At 49.8% G+C, this 15,657-nt stretch overlaps 1 protein-coding gene across 1 annotated transcript in view; it reads left to right on the forward strand.

Annotated features, from left to right (window-relative positions):
* The first annotated feature begins 707 nt into the window (after positions 1-707).
* The window catches only part of MKNK2 (MAPK interacting serine/threonine kinase 2), a 42,515-nt gene continuing 27,565 nt past the window's right edge, over positions 708-15,657 (forward strand). Inside the window, exons 1-5 of the mRNA XM_082206499.1 lie at positions 708-831; positions 2,682-2,839; positions 11,748-11,829; positions 12,843-12,944; positions 14,229-14,326. Coding sequence (XP_082062625.1) covers positions 2,792-2,839; positions 11,748-11,829; positions 12,843-12,944; positions 14,229-14,326 — 330 coding nt within the window. The 5' untranslated portion in view covers positions 708-831; positions 2,682-2,791. The remainder of the gene's footprint in view (positions 832-2,681; positions 2,840-11,747; positions 11,830-12,842; positions 12,945-14,228; positions 14,327-15,657) is intronic.

Consider the following 15,657-nt stretch of genomic DNA (forward strand, 5'->3'; position numbering starts at 1 on the left):
ACTCTGCACATGCTTTCAGGTACTCTTTACCCTCCTTCTCCGGCCACAGAGGCACTCTGCCCATGCCCAGGGGCACCCCTTTCCTAGAGGAGACAGCAGGAGCAAAAAACTCTCTGTGCATGTTTAGAGGCATGCACTGTCTTCTATCCCCTTCACAGAGGCACTCTGCACATGCCCAGAGGCACTCCCTTCCCAGGGGAGACGGCAAGAGCCGAAAACTCTCTGCACATGCTTTCAGGTACTCTTTCCCCTCTCTCGCCTGCCATGCCCAGAGGCAGCACATGCTTTCAGGTACTCTTTACCCTCCCTCTCCTGCCACAGAGGCACTCTGCCCATGCCCAGGGGCACTCCCTTCCTAGAGGAGACAGCAGAGCAGAAAACTCTCTGCACATGTTTAGATGCACACTCTGCCTTTACTCTCCTGCCACAGAGGCACTCTGTCCATGCCCAGAGGCACCCCTTTCCTAGAGGAGACAGCAAGAGCAGAAAACACTCTGCACATGCTTTCAGGTACTCTTTCCCCTCTCTCGCCTGCCATGCCCAGAGGCAGCAGGAGGAGCAAACTCTCTGCCCATGTGCAGAGGCCCTCTCTGCCTCTCGCCGCTCCCCGCTGGCCTCTGCCGGCTGCTGCCCTTCCCTTCCCTTCCCTTCCCTTCCCTTCCCGGCCGGCGGAGGCGGAGGCAGGGGCGGGCCAGTGGGGCTCAGCTGATGCAAGCGGGGGCCGCCGCCTATATAAGGCTCCGCGCGGCGCCTGCTCCGGACCTCCCTCCCCGAGCCCGGCTGTGCCTTTTCCATCTACAGTGGCGCCAGCGCTGCGGAGCCCGAGCCTCGGTAAGGGGGAGCGCGGGCCGGGCGGGAGGGCTGCCGAGGGCCGGATCACATCCCCCCCCCCGCTTGTCCCCATCCCCCGGCGCTTTTGCAAAGCCGCGTCCGTTGCATTTTTGCAAAAACCAGAGACGACTGGATCTCCGTAGTTCTGCAATGGAAATGGGGGGGGGGGGAGAGAATGGTTGGGGAGAAGACTTCAGATGGGGGTGTGTGAATGCCCCCCCCAGCAAATAAATAAAGCAGGCCGGGAGTATTGCATTCCCCCCCCTTGTTTGCAAACTCATTGCATGGCGCGCGCAGCTGAATCCGTCTTGTGTGTGTGTGTTTTTAAGGGGGGGAGGGGTTTTGCAGTGGGAGGGGCTGGGGAGGCAGCCCTTCACCCCCCAATATCCCCCTTTCTCTCTTTTTTTACCGTGTTTTGGTGCCCCCCCTTATTTTTGCAAATGGGGTGTGCGTGAAAATCTTTTTCCTTTTTGCAAACCTGGTAGCATTGAAAAGGGCCGGATTGTGTTGTTGTTGTTGTTGTGTTGCAATCCTGGGGAGGTGTGTTTGCGGGGGGGGGGAGGAAGCTTTGCGGGGGCGTATCCGTTTCACGCCCCCCCCAGTGGATTCTTTTTCTCCTCCCCCCTTTTACCTTCTTCCTGAATGCAATAATAGAAAATGAACTCAACGCGAATGATCACGCCCCCCTCCCTTGCTATCCAGGATGTAGGGTTTTTTTTCTTGGGGGGGGGGTGACTTAGGAAATAGTCCACCCCTCCTGGAAAAAGGGGGTGTGTATTTTTGCTGTTACCCCCCCGCCCTCCAATTGCAGATTTTCAGAATAAAGTCCAGCGAGCGTTGGCTTTATTATGATTTTACTGCAAATCTGCGAGTTTCCTTCTCTGAAAGTCTATTTTATCTGCCCCACAAGATCGGCTGCAAAATATGATACCTGGTTTTTGTGGCTCGACGGGATGGGGGAGGAAAATATTAAAATTTTGTGTTGCTGGGGGGGGGGGATATAACATTCCTCTCCTCCCAGTTCTCAGCTGCATCTAACTGCAACCACTGTTTAGATCTATGGGCATGACCACTGATTTCAGTGGGTCTACTTGTGAGTAGGCCTTGAGCTGGCTGCATAATCCCTGCTTTGCAAAAGGCCTGTGTGTGTGTGTGTTTGTGTGTGTTGCCCACCCCCTTTGTACACACCCCCTTTTCCCTTCCTTCCCCGGGGCCTGTACTTCCAACATCTGCCTTCGCTCCAAGAATTTTGTCCCCCCCCTTCCTTTGAAAATAAAATAAAATAAAGCAAAACCTCTTTCAAATAATAAACAAGGAATGTTCTTCCTAAGCTTTGCATTGCATCACAAAGGGACGAAAATCTGGTGCAACACAGAGAGAGAGGGAGATGGAGATATTTTTGTAGTAAAGGCCTTGTGTCGAAGAGGTTGGGAACTGAATCTTAAATGCACAAACTATTATTACTGTGATTATGACGATGATTATGATTATTAAATACGAGGATTCCTGTGCAAAAGGGCCTCTGTTGTCAGAGAAAAATACTTGCTCCCCCCCCGAAACCCCCACTTCTTTGTGTGTTTGTTTGCAAAATCTCCGCTTGCAATTTTCTATATTTCGGGACGCACTATGTTCCTGTGTTGTGTGTCATTTGCAAACCGCCGTTCTCATTTCTCTATCCTTTTTTCCAGGAGTCTGGTGCTTTGCTTTTAAATTTCCTTTGTCAAAAATGAGATCCCCCCCCCCAAAAAAACACCCAACAGCTATTTTATGGTTATGCACCCAGTGGCTGAGTCTTGAACTTTTTTAAAAATAAAAATAAATCCTTTCTCCTCTTTTCTCTCCTTTTACAGGGTCTCCATCGGCAGACCCGGACTAGCTTCACCCCAATTTTTTTTCCTTCTCCGCCCCCTTTTCTTTTCTTTACTCCCCCCTCTTCATTTACATCTTCAAAACCTCCAAAATGGTGCAGAAAAAAACAGAACTCAAAGGTTTCCACCGTTCCTTCAAGGTAAGATAGATTTAAACTATTAATATTTAACGGAAGTCGTGTTGCGGAGTTGATGTGTCTGGGTTTTATTAATGCCTTCTGAAAGTTGCTTCCGTTTTCTGTTTTTCCCTTTTAAAAAAAAGTTGCGTTTTTGCAATGTAGTCCCAAGAATATGTACGTATAAAGAAGCCCCACTGAATTCAATAGGGCTTACTCCCAGGTAACTGGGCCTAGGCTTGCAATGCCTTTGTTGCTCATTGGTAAAAAAAATTGTGGAGAGACTTATGTTGGGAATCAAAATATGTGCTGTGAAACTGTTTGCACTGAAACTTTTGGAGCACGTATATCCATTATAAAAAGGCTTAATTTTTTTTAAAGGTGCATGCAAGCTTCTGAGCCACACAAGACTCCTAGTCAGGAGAGCTGATTCGGGATCCTGTGTGGCACAGGTGGTCTTCCTCAGAGTAGTGGAAAATACTTCCTTAGTAGGCCTAACCCCGAAACTTTTGCTGCTGCAGATATAATAGTAGCATATAATTATAATATAATATAATAATCCTAGAGATGCTGAGGATTTGACCACCTCCTCCCTGCCCTCCGCCCCACCAAAAAGCGAGTTTTTGACCTTGTCCATCAAATTATAGAGGGCCATCAGGACTGGAGGGTCTCTGCCCCGAGGAGATTACAATCAAAGGGGGGAAATAGGCACGGGGACGTAGCAGGTGGTTGGGGCCCGAGAGGAATAATACCTTTATTGTCAACGTCCAACCTGAAATCAACCGACATAATAATGATTAAAAGGAACCCGACATAATACCGATTAAAAATAATAATAATTATTATTTACGACACCTTGCCGTAGGGTTTGCCTTGGTGGGTGTGCGTTGTCTGAAGCAATGCTTTAGCAACAAGTTGTGTTGCAGTTTCGGGCGTCTGCATGGAGCGCTGTACATTTTTACTTTTCTGAGTTGTGTGCGAGATTAATTTGCTGCCGGTTCGGCCTCCTGGAGGAGAAGCCTTTGGCGCTTGCAAGCTCTCTTGAAAGAGAGAGACGGGTGCTTGCATTTAATGAAGGCTTGCTTGCCGTTCCGCTGGCGCCCTGACATGCAATGGTGCTGGGGTTCTTGTGTCTGTGTGTGTGTTTTGCTGAATGAGCAAAAAGAGGGTTGTGTCTGTTCCTTTGGCCGGAACGTGTGTTTAGGGAGACGGCCAGGGCCCGACTTCTGTGTTGTGCAAGTGCGTCAGGGAATCCTGTGTGTAGGCGCCGCCTCGACTTCCGTGATTTATGAGCCGATGGCAGTTCCCCAAAACCCTTTGGCAGGCTGGCTTGGTGGCAACATGACCTCTCTGCTCTCCATAGGCAGGTTTCTAGTCCCCATGGAGGCAGCGATATCGCCTGTACGCTTTCTGCAATCCCTGTTGATCCTCAGGTGCTCTCTGCTAGTTGCAGCCAGGTTTCTAGTCCTCATGGAGGCCAAGATGTTGTTGCTACAGGTGTGTGCGTTTGTGTGGCAATGGTTGCTTGTGCCCTGCCTCCTCTTGAATAGAACCTGGTTGGACGCCTCCCAGGTTGAATAAATGAGGCCAAATTGGATAATGCCGTGCAAGTGTTTTGTTGTTGTAATTTGCACAAAACAGGGTTATGTCTGGTGTGAGTCAGGATCCCGCGATGTGGCTGCAATTGTCTGAACTGCTGCGTGGCAGGTGACCTTTAGCTTGTGAAATGACGGGTTCCTGCCACTCCAGAGGGGACCCTGCGTAGCTCCGTTGGTTAGAGCCTGGTGCTGATATTGCCAAGGTTGCGGGTTCCGTCCCCGTCAGGGACAACTGCAGGGCTGCACTCAATTTCAAGCAAAACACCCGGAAAACACTCCCAATATTTTAGCCTTTCTTGAACAGACCAAAGGAGGGAGGAGTCCTGGGGCCAGACAGGTTTCCACGCCTGTCTCTACTGTCTTGTACCCATTTCACAGGCGGGATAGCCGAGTCCTGGTTAGTCGTTTGGCCCGGCAGATTAATTCCTCCCTGCAGGGCTGCCAACCCTGCGCTCAGAGTCATGGGGCTTGTCCCGTGATGCGCCGCCTCCCTCCCTGTCTGGTTGCCGAGGGCTCTCCCTAATTATGGGATGCCGGCGTCCTGGTTGGCAGAGGCTGGGAGCCACGCGGGAGGGCCGGTCCTCTGCGGCTCGGAGCCAGACCGGTTGGGCAGGTCGGAAGAGAAGCTGGGACTCCCTCTGGGGGAAAGAATCGTAAGAGTTAGAAGGGGTTCCTGAGGGTCATCCAGTCCAACCCCCTGCAATGCAGGAATCTTTTGCCCAGCGTGGATCTCGAACCCGCGACCCTGGGGTTTCATTGCAGTTCAGGCCTGGGCTGGATTTGCCAGGAGAACATTGGAAAGACTGCAGGATGAGACCTGGCCTAGCACCATCCTGTTCTCCCAGTGGCCAAATTACCCCCAAGAACCTAGGGATCAAGGTAGACTGCCGCTGGACAGGGAGGTTCCATAGGAACATAAGAAGAGCTTGGCTGCAGGATCCGGCCAAGTGACCCACCTAGCCCAGCTTCTGTTCTCACTGCGGCTCACCGGATGCCCCCATGGATCTGAGCAAAAGAGCAACTCTCCCATCCTGCAGATCCGTCTCCTTTAGGAGGTTGTGGCCTCTCCTTCCTTGGAGGTCTTCAAGCCAAGGTTGGGTGGCCATCTGTCCTGGGAGCTTGAGCTGAGATCCCTGCTTTTGCAGCGGGTTGGGCTGGATGACCTTGAGGGTTCCCTTCTAAGATTCCATGCTTTCCAGCAACTGGTCTTCAGAAGCACTTCTAGCCTTCCTTGCTAGTAGCCCTGTCTGCCGTGAAGTTGCCTCATCCTGTTTTTTTAACCCTTCTGGGTTGGTGGGCATGACTGGCTCCTGTAGCAAGGAGTTCCATAGTTTTAACGGCCCACAAGAAGGGATTTCCTCCGTTCGTCCCAGATCTCCCGACTGTCCAGCTTTGTTGGGACGTCCGTAAGCGTCTGTGAGAGAGGGAGAAAAGCTTTTCACTCTTTTTTCCCACAGTGGACGTAATCGTACAAACGTATGCTTGCTCCCCTCTTCTCCAAATTAAAAGGTTGCACGATTTTTTGCAGCTGGAATAATCCTGCAAACGTTGCAGACGAGTAGCCGTGTGGGTCAAGACAACACAGCCATGGGGGGCCTCTGGTTCTCTGGTCATCTTGGCTGGGCTCCAGCTCCCAGTCGCCACCATAGCCTGATGGTCAGGGATGATGGGATTTGTAGTTCTGCAAAACCCCGCGGTTCCCTTGGCCTAGAGCTGTTTCTGTACTGGGGTGGCAAGGTTCCCTATTTACTGCATTTGTAGCCCACCTTCTTTGTCCACTGAGCTCAAAGTGGCGTCATTCCTGGTTCTGTTCAATTAATCACCCCAGCGACCTTGCAGGGTCGGCCAGCCTAGCCAGAGCGGCGATTCCGACAAGAAAAGTGACCTTCCCAAAGGGTTTTGCTCTGTCCTTTCTCCTGCAAGAGACCTGCCTTCTTCAGTCCTTTGCAGGTAGCAGAGTCGGGAGAGTTGAGTTTATGGCTCGATGGGGATTCGAACTCAGATCTTGCCTGCTACAGCTGTGAGATGCCAGTTTTAAAACGGTGCTCCGACTTCCAGAGTGAATCTGTGTGGCGTCAGGGTCAGGCACCGAGGAGTCTGCGACTCCAAACCCTCACTGGCTGATCTCTGGAATATCTCTCGCTCAACTTCAGCCTGCTTCGCAAGGTTGTTGTGAAGATTAAACAGGAAGCTTCCTTGCTGGTCCATGTAGCTCAGTATTAACGGCAACCAACTGGCAGAGCCTATCCGGGGCCTCCTAGTCAGAGATGCTGAGGACTGAGCCCAGGCTTTCTGCGTGCAAATCTTCCCTGCATCGCAGCGGGTTGGGATAGATGACCCCCTGGTGTCCCTCAAAAATCTACGCTTCTAGGATAACTATGGGGTGAGAGAGGGAACCTTTTTGTGGGGTCCATCGGCCGCCTCCACCCATGCCTCCAAATCCCCTATGTTCTTAACCCCATCCCCTGCCCTACAGCCAACCTCATGGGGTTTTCCACCTGCAGATAACAGCTGCTCTTAGAAATAATCTTATTTTCGTTTCCCTCTCCAGCGCATGCTGAGATCCCGTACTCCATTCCTCCTTATGTAATGCAAAATCTTTTCTTTGCAACTCAGAATGCGGGTGTGGTGTGCCTCAAACGCCCAATTTTGCACGGGGCTCGACATTCCCCCCCCCCCCGCGCGTAGCGTTTCCTGCCAGTATTTTTCCAAGAGATTTCTTGCAAGACGCCTTTCGGGTTGGCGATGGTCGAAGCCACCCTGTGACTTTGCTGCCTAATCTCAAATTAATGCCCTTGCGCTTATTTTTAAACATGCCGACACACACACACACACACACACACACACACACACACACACACGGCCTGCACAATAGGTTCCCTTGCATTTATTGCTTGTCGTGAAAAGCCTGAGTGGTTGCACAAGTCTCCAGTTTTAAAGGAGAGCAATGAAGGGACTGTGTGTGCAGCCTCGGATCTGGGTTTGTGCGCGCACACAAGTGTGTTTCACGGGGTGAAAGAAGGAGGCCGCCGAATGGAGGCACGACAGTTCCTGCAGTCCCCCCCCCTTTTTTTGCACTCCGCGTTTTGCAAAACTCGCTTGCGGCCGGGTGATGTAACTTCTCCGCGGCTGGGAGGCTCCATGGAGGGATATTTGGCGCAGCGCGGGCATGGGTTATGTAAGCGCATCTTGGGCTCCGCAGTCTGTGCGTTTGGGTGCGCAAAGGCACAAGGGAATTCGCAGACCCGGGTTTTGCAAAATCCAAAGTGGCAGGAGCAGAGAGGTTGAAGGAGAAACCCGGAAATGGGTCTGTGGGGTTTCCTGTTGTTGGTTTTTTTTTACATTTTTTGAGGGATGGGTGGAAATTAAGCAGGCACAAAGGGGACCGGGGGTTGGCGCAAGCAGAGCGGAAAATAATAAGTAATAATAATAATAATAATAATTTATACTCCCCCACTCTAGTCTGGTTGGGTTTCCCCAGCCACACTGGGCGGCTCCCGACACATAGAAAAACACAATAAAATGTCAAACATTAATAGCCACAATCTTTTTTTAAAAAAATGTTTTTATTAACAATTACAACATATCAAAACATGTCATATTCATTATTTTCTCCCCCTTTCCCCCACCCCCCTCCAACCCTCTCTCCCCTCCCCTAGAGATTTCTCAGCAAATATTATTCTATATTATACAAATCCTTACATTATCTGTCTACCATGTTATCAATCAATAAATTTGTGTATGTTTATTCAACCTGCCAAGGAGTCCGTCCAACTCATTTTATTTGTTTTTAAGTAATTTGTAAAAAGTTCCCATTCTTCTTTAAAGTCACAGTTGTCCTTATCTCGCAGTTCGTAGGTCAGCTTAGCCAATTCTGCGTAGTTCACCAATTTCTCTTGCTGCTGTTCTTTATTAATAGCCGCAATCTCATACTATAAAAAGTCACAATGTGCCCAGTCTCATGCACTCGGAATTAAAGAGGTGTGGGAGAAGGCTGGCTTTCAAAAGAGGGTCTGGAGGTGAAGGCTGCGGATAGAAGCATAGAATTGTGAGCTGGAAGGGAACCCCAGGGGTCATCCAGCCCAACCCGCTGCAAGGCAAGCATCCATGACAGGTGGCTATCACACCTTTGCTTCAAAAACCTGCAAGCAGGGAGAATCTGCAACCTGTCGAACAGCTCTTACTGTCAGAAAGTTCTTCCTGAGGTTGAGTTGGAACCTCGTTTCTGGTCACGGGTTCGAGTCTTACCGTCCGGAGCAGGAGGAAACTAGCTTGTTCTCTGCTAAGGACCAATGCAACAGAGGGGTGTGTTTGTCTTCAGAGAGCTTTAACAAAATATTTCTCTCTTTCTCTACTGTGGGAAGCGCCTGCCTCCTTCACCTGAGTAGATTTCATAATAATCGGGAGGACAGCCTGTCTATCCAGGCTGCGGGTTCAAAAGGCGCCACTTGGGATAAGGCTGCTGCTCCCCCCCCCCTTTTTTTTTGGCCTGGAATGAGATGGGGGTGGATTTGGTTTGCGGTCAGGGGGTGCTAATAATGGGGTTGACGATGGGAGCGGGGGGCTTAATCCTCGGAGGCTAGTTCCCCCCAGGGGGAAGAGTTGCTTGAGCATGTGCAGAGAGCATTTAAGGAGCAGGCTTGGAAACTCGGATACGGAAGCCGGCGCCAAATCACTCCTTAAACTAGGGTTTCCTTTTGGGTGAAAGGAATTCCAGGTCACCTTGTTGGGGCCAGAGGACTCGGGAAATTGCGCCTGACTCGGAATTTCAAACGCTGGTTTTGCTGCTGGCGCTGGTCCGGCTGCGACAACGTGGAGATACCTGGGCGCCAGTTGGAAACCTCTGCTTTAAGAATCTAAGAGGTTCTTAGAAGACTGGAGTAAATGCTTGAAGTATTTGAAAAGCAATTGTAATAAACAGATTACGCTGGTAGGACTGCAAGAAGTTCTGTAAGGAGGGTTATGTGAAATATTGCAAGTTAATGATAATTAAAAGTAATAGAGAAATTAAGAAACGCAGAATAATAACAATAATAAATTTATTATTTATACCTCGCCCATCTGGCTGAGTTTCCCCAAGTGATAAAGAACGGAAAATCTTCAGAGGTTGTTGGCGGCAGTCTAAAATATTGTATAAGATAAGAACTTATGTTAAATGATTGTTGGAAATAATATGTTAGAAAATTAATAAAAATGCATATAAAAGAAAAGAAAACCTCTGCTTTTAGTCCACACTCAATGCCGTTTCCATTTCCGCTGTGCGTGTTTCTCCGCCTTACGAGTGAATTGTCATAAGAGGAAGCCGCGGTCAAGCAATGTAGCTGAGATCGTTGAATTGTCGCGTCGGAAGGGACCCCAGCGGTCATCTAGTCCAACCCGCCCCCCGGCGAATAGACATTCTGCTGCGGTGACCACAACCTAGGTTTAAGGTGCCCAGCTTAGATAGCTGAGTTTCGGGGGGGGGTCTCCTACAAAGAGATGTTAAGGATTGAGGGCTGACTAGATGACTCTTGGGGTCCCTTCCAGCCGTTCCCCAATTCTGTGCCAGGCGCTGTTCCCTGAGCTGCTCCTCTTCTACCTTCAAGGTGCTGAATATAGAATGTGGACTTGAGGAACCTGGATGAGAACTCGGTTGGTTAAAGCGTGGTGCTTGATAATAATGCCAAGGTTGCGGGTTCGATTGCCGTGCAGCGGGTCAGACTAGAGGATCCTCAGGGTCCCTTCCGACTCTTAATATTCTACGATTCTATTCCTTAATATAAATGCTGGGGGTGTGTTCAAAGTCCATTTGCCACCCCCACACCACCCCTGTGATGCAGCCCAGAAAGGAATCTGCCGCATGCTTAATAATAATAATAATAAATTAATTTATACCCCCCCCATCTGGCTGGGCTTCCCCAGCCACTCTGGGCGGCTTCCAACAAAATATTAAAATACAGTAATGCATCAAATATTAAAAGCTTCCCTAAACAGGGCTGCCTTCAGATGTCTTCTAAAAGTCTGGTAGTTGTTTTTCTCTTTGACATCTGGTGGGAGGGTGTTCCACAGGACAGGCGCCACCACCGAGAAGGCCCTGTAGCTTTGCTTCTCTCAGGGAGGGAACCACCAGAAGGCCCTCAGCGCTGGACTCCATGTCCGGGCAGAACGATGTGGGTGGAGACGCTCCTTCCGATATATAAATGTGCAGCTCAGGTCCAGGAGAGGCTTAGTGCGAAGCTCAGGTCTAGCAGACGCCTCCTGTGTTTTCTGCTTCGGAGCACCTGGTGTCTCTGCAAGCTTTTCGCCTCGCCCTGCCCTGCCGTTCCCAAACAAGCTGTCTCCTCCCTGCTCATTATGGGCTGGATCCCCAGCCACAGCCGGTGGGGCAGCGTTCCGGCCAGGTCTGGTTAGGCTACCCTGCGGTTCTCCTCCCCGTTGGCCTCCTTTTGCGGCCTCCACCAGTCACACCTGTCCACAGAGACTGTGTACTGGGGAAGAGTCAGATTCTTGGTTTTGTTCTCCCTCGCCAGGCTGTCGCGCAGCAGGGAAGGAACCGGTTTGAGCGCTTTCAAGGGAGTCGGCTCTTGCAAAGCTGCAATTGCAGGTTGCTAAGTTTCTAGTCCACAAGAAAAATTCAAATTACTTTTTATTTTTTGAATCAACCAGTTCCGTCCGGGTTGAACGACACACAGAGCTGCCTCTGGAAAAGCAAAACCAGCCCCTAAGTGGTAAATTATTTTTTCAAAATGTAAAAAATTTGGGCTGGCTGGCTGTGCCCATTAAATATCGTTGACCTAAAGGGAGCAGGCAGGAGAACATCTCTGAAGGTTTTCTGCGCTTGGGTGGCTGGCCAGAAAAAGTTGGCAGCGATGGCGGCTGCCGTTTAAGAAGTTGGCAGCTCAGGTCTAGCAGAGGCCAAATGTGCCACTCAGGTCTAGCAAATGCTTTTTACTGAATATGCACCTCAGGTCTAGGAGAGGCTAAGTGTGTAGCTCAGGTCTAGCAGACCCCTAGTATCCCCCGGAAGCTTCTTACCAGCATTCCCCCCTTTAATTGAGAGCCAGTGTGGTGTAGTGGTTAAGAGCGGTAGTCACGTAATCTGGGTAACCGGGTTCGCGTCTCCGCTCCTCCACATGCAGCTGCTGGGTGACCTTGGGCCAGTCACACTTCTGTGAAGTCTCTCAGCCCCACTCACCTCACAGAGTGTTTGTTGTGGGGGAGGAAGGGAAAGGAGAATGTTAGCCGCTTTGAGACTCCTGAAGGGGAGTGAAAGGCGGGATATCAAATCCAAACTCTTCTTCTTCTTCTTCTTCTAATTCTGGCTTGGATGTGACTTTCTCTCCCTCTGCTCCCAGGGCCAGAACCCGTTCGACATCGAATTCTCCCAGTCCACTCACCTGGATTCTGTCTTCAACTTCGAATGCCCCTCTCGGCCCGGTGAGCACCGCCGTTTTAATTCCGTTTTGTTTTCTGAAAGGGGTCAGGAGGAAGAAAAGCAGTTCCTGAACTGGGAATTGTCCTCTTGAGATTCAGACAATTTGACGGAGGGTACCTCTATTCTGGGTGGCGCTGTGGGTTAAACCACAGAGCCTAGGACTTGCCGATCAGAAGGTCGGCGGTTTGAATCCCCGCGACGGGGTGAGCTCCCGTTGCTCGGTCCCTGCTCCTGCCTACCTAGCAGTTCAAAAGCATGTCAAAGTGCAAGTAGATAAATAGGTACCGCTCCGGCGGGAAGGTAAACGGCGTTTCCGTGCGCTGCTCTGGTTCGCCAGAAGCGGCTTAGTCATGCTGGCCACATGACCTGGAAGCTGTACGCCGGCTCCCTCGGCCAATAAAGCGAGATGAGCGCCGCAATCCCAGAGTCATCCGCGACTGGACCTTATGATCAGGGGTCCCTTTACCTTTTTACCTCTATTCCAGGGATTGTGAACTGCAGGGGAGAGGAGTGCGGCCCCCGAGACCTCTCCTTCTGGCCCTCATAACTCTCCCATTTATTGGGTTCAGAATGCCACCAGGGTCTCCCAAACTTGGGTCTCTAGCTGTTTTTGGACTACAGCGCCCATCATGCCCAGCTAGCAGGACCAGTGGTCAGGGGAATCGTAGTCTCAAAACAGCTGGGGACCCAAGTTTGGGAAACTGCTCTAACCGCTGCACAGCACTGCCCTACTGTACAAAGGCGAATCTTTTATTAATAGCCCCGCCCACATTTGCCCCTTAGCCCCGCCCACAGCTCCCCACCCTGGACTTAATTCCTGTAATGGAGCCTCCCTTTTCAAAGAGAGTCTACCTTGAAATATAAGCCGCTGGCTGTTTCATGCAAAATGCACAGTTTAAGGGTGACCTCAGAACCCAGCATGCATCTGCTTTTAGGGATTGTTGCGTACCTGGTCCTGGGTTCAAGTTCTGTATTTAACTGTGATTCTCCTTCCCCCCCCAATCTTGTGGAACAGACATGCCTTCGAGTCAGCCCATCGACATCCCCAACGCGAAGAAACGGAACAAAAAGAAAAAACGCTGTCGGGCCACGGATAGCTTTTCCGGAAGGTTTGAAGGTGAGCAGCTCAAGTTGCTGGTCCTCAGCGTTTATTCTCGAAATCGTCACCTTCCGCTTGCAGCAAAACGTTTTCCGCTCAGTCCTTGTGGCCTCGTGAGAGGGGCTGTGTCCGCAAGAAGGCTGCAGCAGCAGCAAGAGGGTTTCAGGAGAGACGTGTGTTTATTTATCCAAATTTGCAAACTTTGAAAAAGTAAATAAAGCCCAGCCTGCAATCTATACAGACCAGGAAACGAAACAAATGCACAAAATCTGCTCCAAAGGCTGGGAAAGGAAGTGGTGCTTTTTCAAAGGAGATGGATTAGACCAGGAGAAGTTTGTTCTCATGCAGTTGTTGGACTACAACTCCCATCCTCTCAAACTAGCAGTCCTGGCAGTCAGGGATTATGGGGACTGTAGTCGGAAAAACAGATAGAGACCCAAGTTTGGGAAACCCTGGATTAGACGCTTGCATTTAGGGAAAGGTTGGTGTAGACTGCACTGAGCTGGATGAGACCCAAAGGTGTGACGCTGTTTGAAGGAGAGCTTCCTTTTTAAACCAGCCTGTTCGTTCAGAATCATGAGGACCAGCCCCTTGTTTTATTTTTGCAGGAATGGTGAGAGGCAATGAGGACTAGAACTTTAAACCGGCAGGGACTGCAGCTACTGGCTATTTTACTATTAGGCGGTCTGGCAGTATGCTTTTTTTGTTCTTGTTGTTGATGTTCTGTAATGTGTTTTGAATGATATAGGGAGGCATGTAAATTGAAATAACAGCAGCAACAACAACAAATGATGATGATGATGATCTGTAATTTGAGGCACAGCAGGGAGAGGCGTCTGCAAAATTCAGGCAAAGGTGGACGATGTCAAATCAACAAAGCCATCAGTTAAAATAAGATGATCTGGTGCTTGGGTTTTGTTTTTTTTGAAGAATGGAAGCCTTTTCCGGATCATTTGGAGAAATATGGCAGCATGAAGAATCCGTGAGCAGGATTCGCACTATGAGCAGCAGAAAGAACGAACGATGATTGTGCTACGGCTGTGTTAAAAAAGAGGGGAGACAGGCAAAGGGAGCGGGGAGATCAGAAAAACATCACGGAAAACGAGATGGGAAGTTGGCGATATAAAAAGAACCTTTTAAAAATATATATTGGAATTTTATTTGGAATTTTTGGAATATAAACACAGTTTTTGGAATAAGCAAAGTTCAGGCAACGACGCAGGGAATTGCACTTTGATTCCCCCCCATAATTCTCTTGTTTCCTTGTCTTTCTCTCTCCTCCTGCCCCCCGCAAACCTTCAGACGTTTACCAACTCCAGGAAGAGGTCCTCGGAGAAGGAGCTCATGCAAAAGTCCAGGCCTGTGTTAACCTCATTACCAACAAAGAGTATGCAGTGAAGGTAAGGGAGCTTGGGGACTTTGGGGTTTGAGCCCCGGGTCGGGCCAGAGATTTCTGCATGGCAGCGGGTTGGGATGGATGACCCTCGGGGTCCCCGCCAGCTCCACAAATCTGTGATTCTCACGGAGGCCGGCCGGATGCCCTCCTGCAACGCCATTGCGTTTTGGGTGTGAGATGGTTGTGTTGCGCTTTTACTGTTGCCTGTTATGGCTGCCTCTGACCGCAGAGGCAGAGCGTAGCCATTGTGGCTGCCGGCCAGTGATGACTCAATCCTCCAAACCCTCTTTTGAAGCCGTCCACAATCGTGGCCCTGGCCATCTCCTGTGGTAGGGAGTTCCACAGGCCGTGCGTGAAGGTCTTTCCTGGGCCAAAATTGGTGTGTGTGTGTGTGTGTGTGTGTGTGTGTGTGTGTCAGGAATTTCCAGGATAAAATGTCTTTGGTAGTGTTTTCCCGGTTGGTGTGGTTAGCCGGGATTTGGAGGGGGGGGGGAGAGAGAGAGAGAATTAAAGAAACGCTTCACAGGTAGCAGTTACAGATAGGTAGCCGTGTTGGTCTGCCATAGTCAAAATAAAAAAATTCCTTCCAGTAGCACCTTAAAGACCAACTAAGTTAGTTCTTGGTATGAGCTTTCGTGTGCATGCACGAAAGTATCTGAAGAAGTGTGCATGCACACGAAAGCTCATACCAAGAACTAACTTAGTTGGTCTTTAAGGTGCTACTGGAAGGAATTTTTTTATTTTAGCTTCACAGGTAGGTCTTTGTGCTATTGGAATAGGAGCAAGGACAATTGGGGTTTAGGTGCTTTCCTCCACATGTGGTGGGAGTGTCCCAAAATTATTCTGGACAACAACCATACGAGAAATAAATAAAATAACCAAGCAAGTATTAGAAATCACCCCAGAATTGGCCTTACTAAACATCTTCCAAGACAACAATGCCCACCTACACCACAAAGAACTCATAACCAGCCTACGTTCAGCAACCAGAAACATCATAGCCAGACACTGGAGAGACCTGTCAGGAGGAAGCATGGACCAATGGTACCAAATAGTATGGGAAACAGCCCTACTAGAAAAATTAACCAATAAACTGAAACTGACACGGGGAAAAATAGAAGAAGACGCCTTCACCCCTGTATGGCTCCCCTTTATCACACACACAGCCCAGCAAGACAATGACAAGAATCCACCAACAGCATACAAATCAATATGGCTAACCTGATCAAACACACACACACATGAAAACAAAGACCACCACAGCCAACCACAAAGGAACAGCCACACCCTGGGCCAGGCACCCCCAAACTTGGCCCTCCAGATGTTTTGGGACTA

The sequence above is a fragment of the Podarcis vaucheri genome, assembly GCF_965113315.1.
Source record: "Podarcis vaucheri genome assembly, chromosome: 18".
Lineage (NCBI taxonomy): Eukaryota > Metazoa > Chordata > Lepidosauria > Squamata > Lacertidae > Podarcis > Podarcis vaucheri.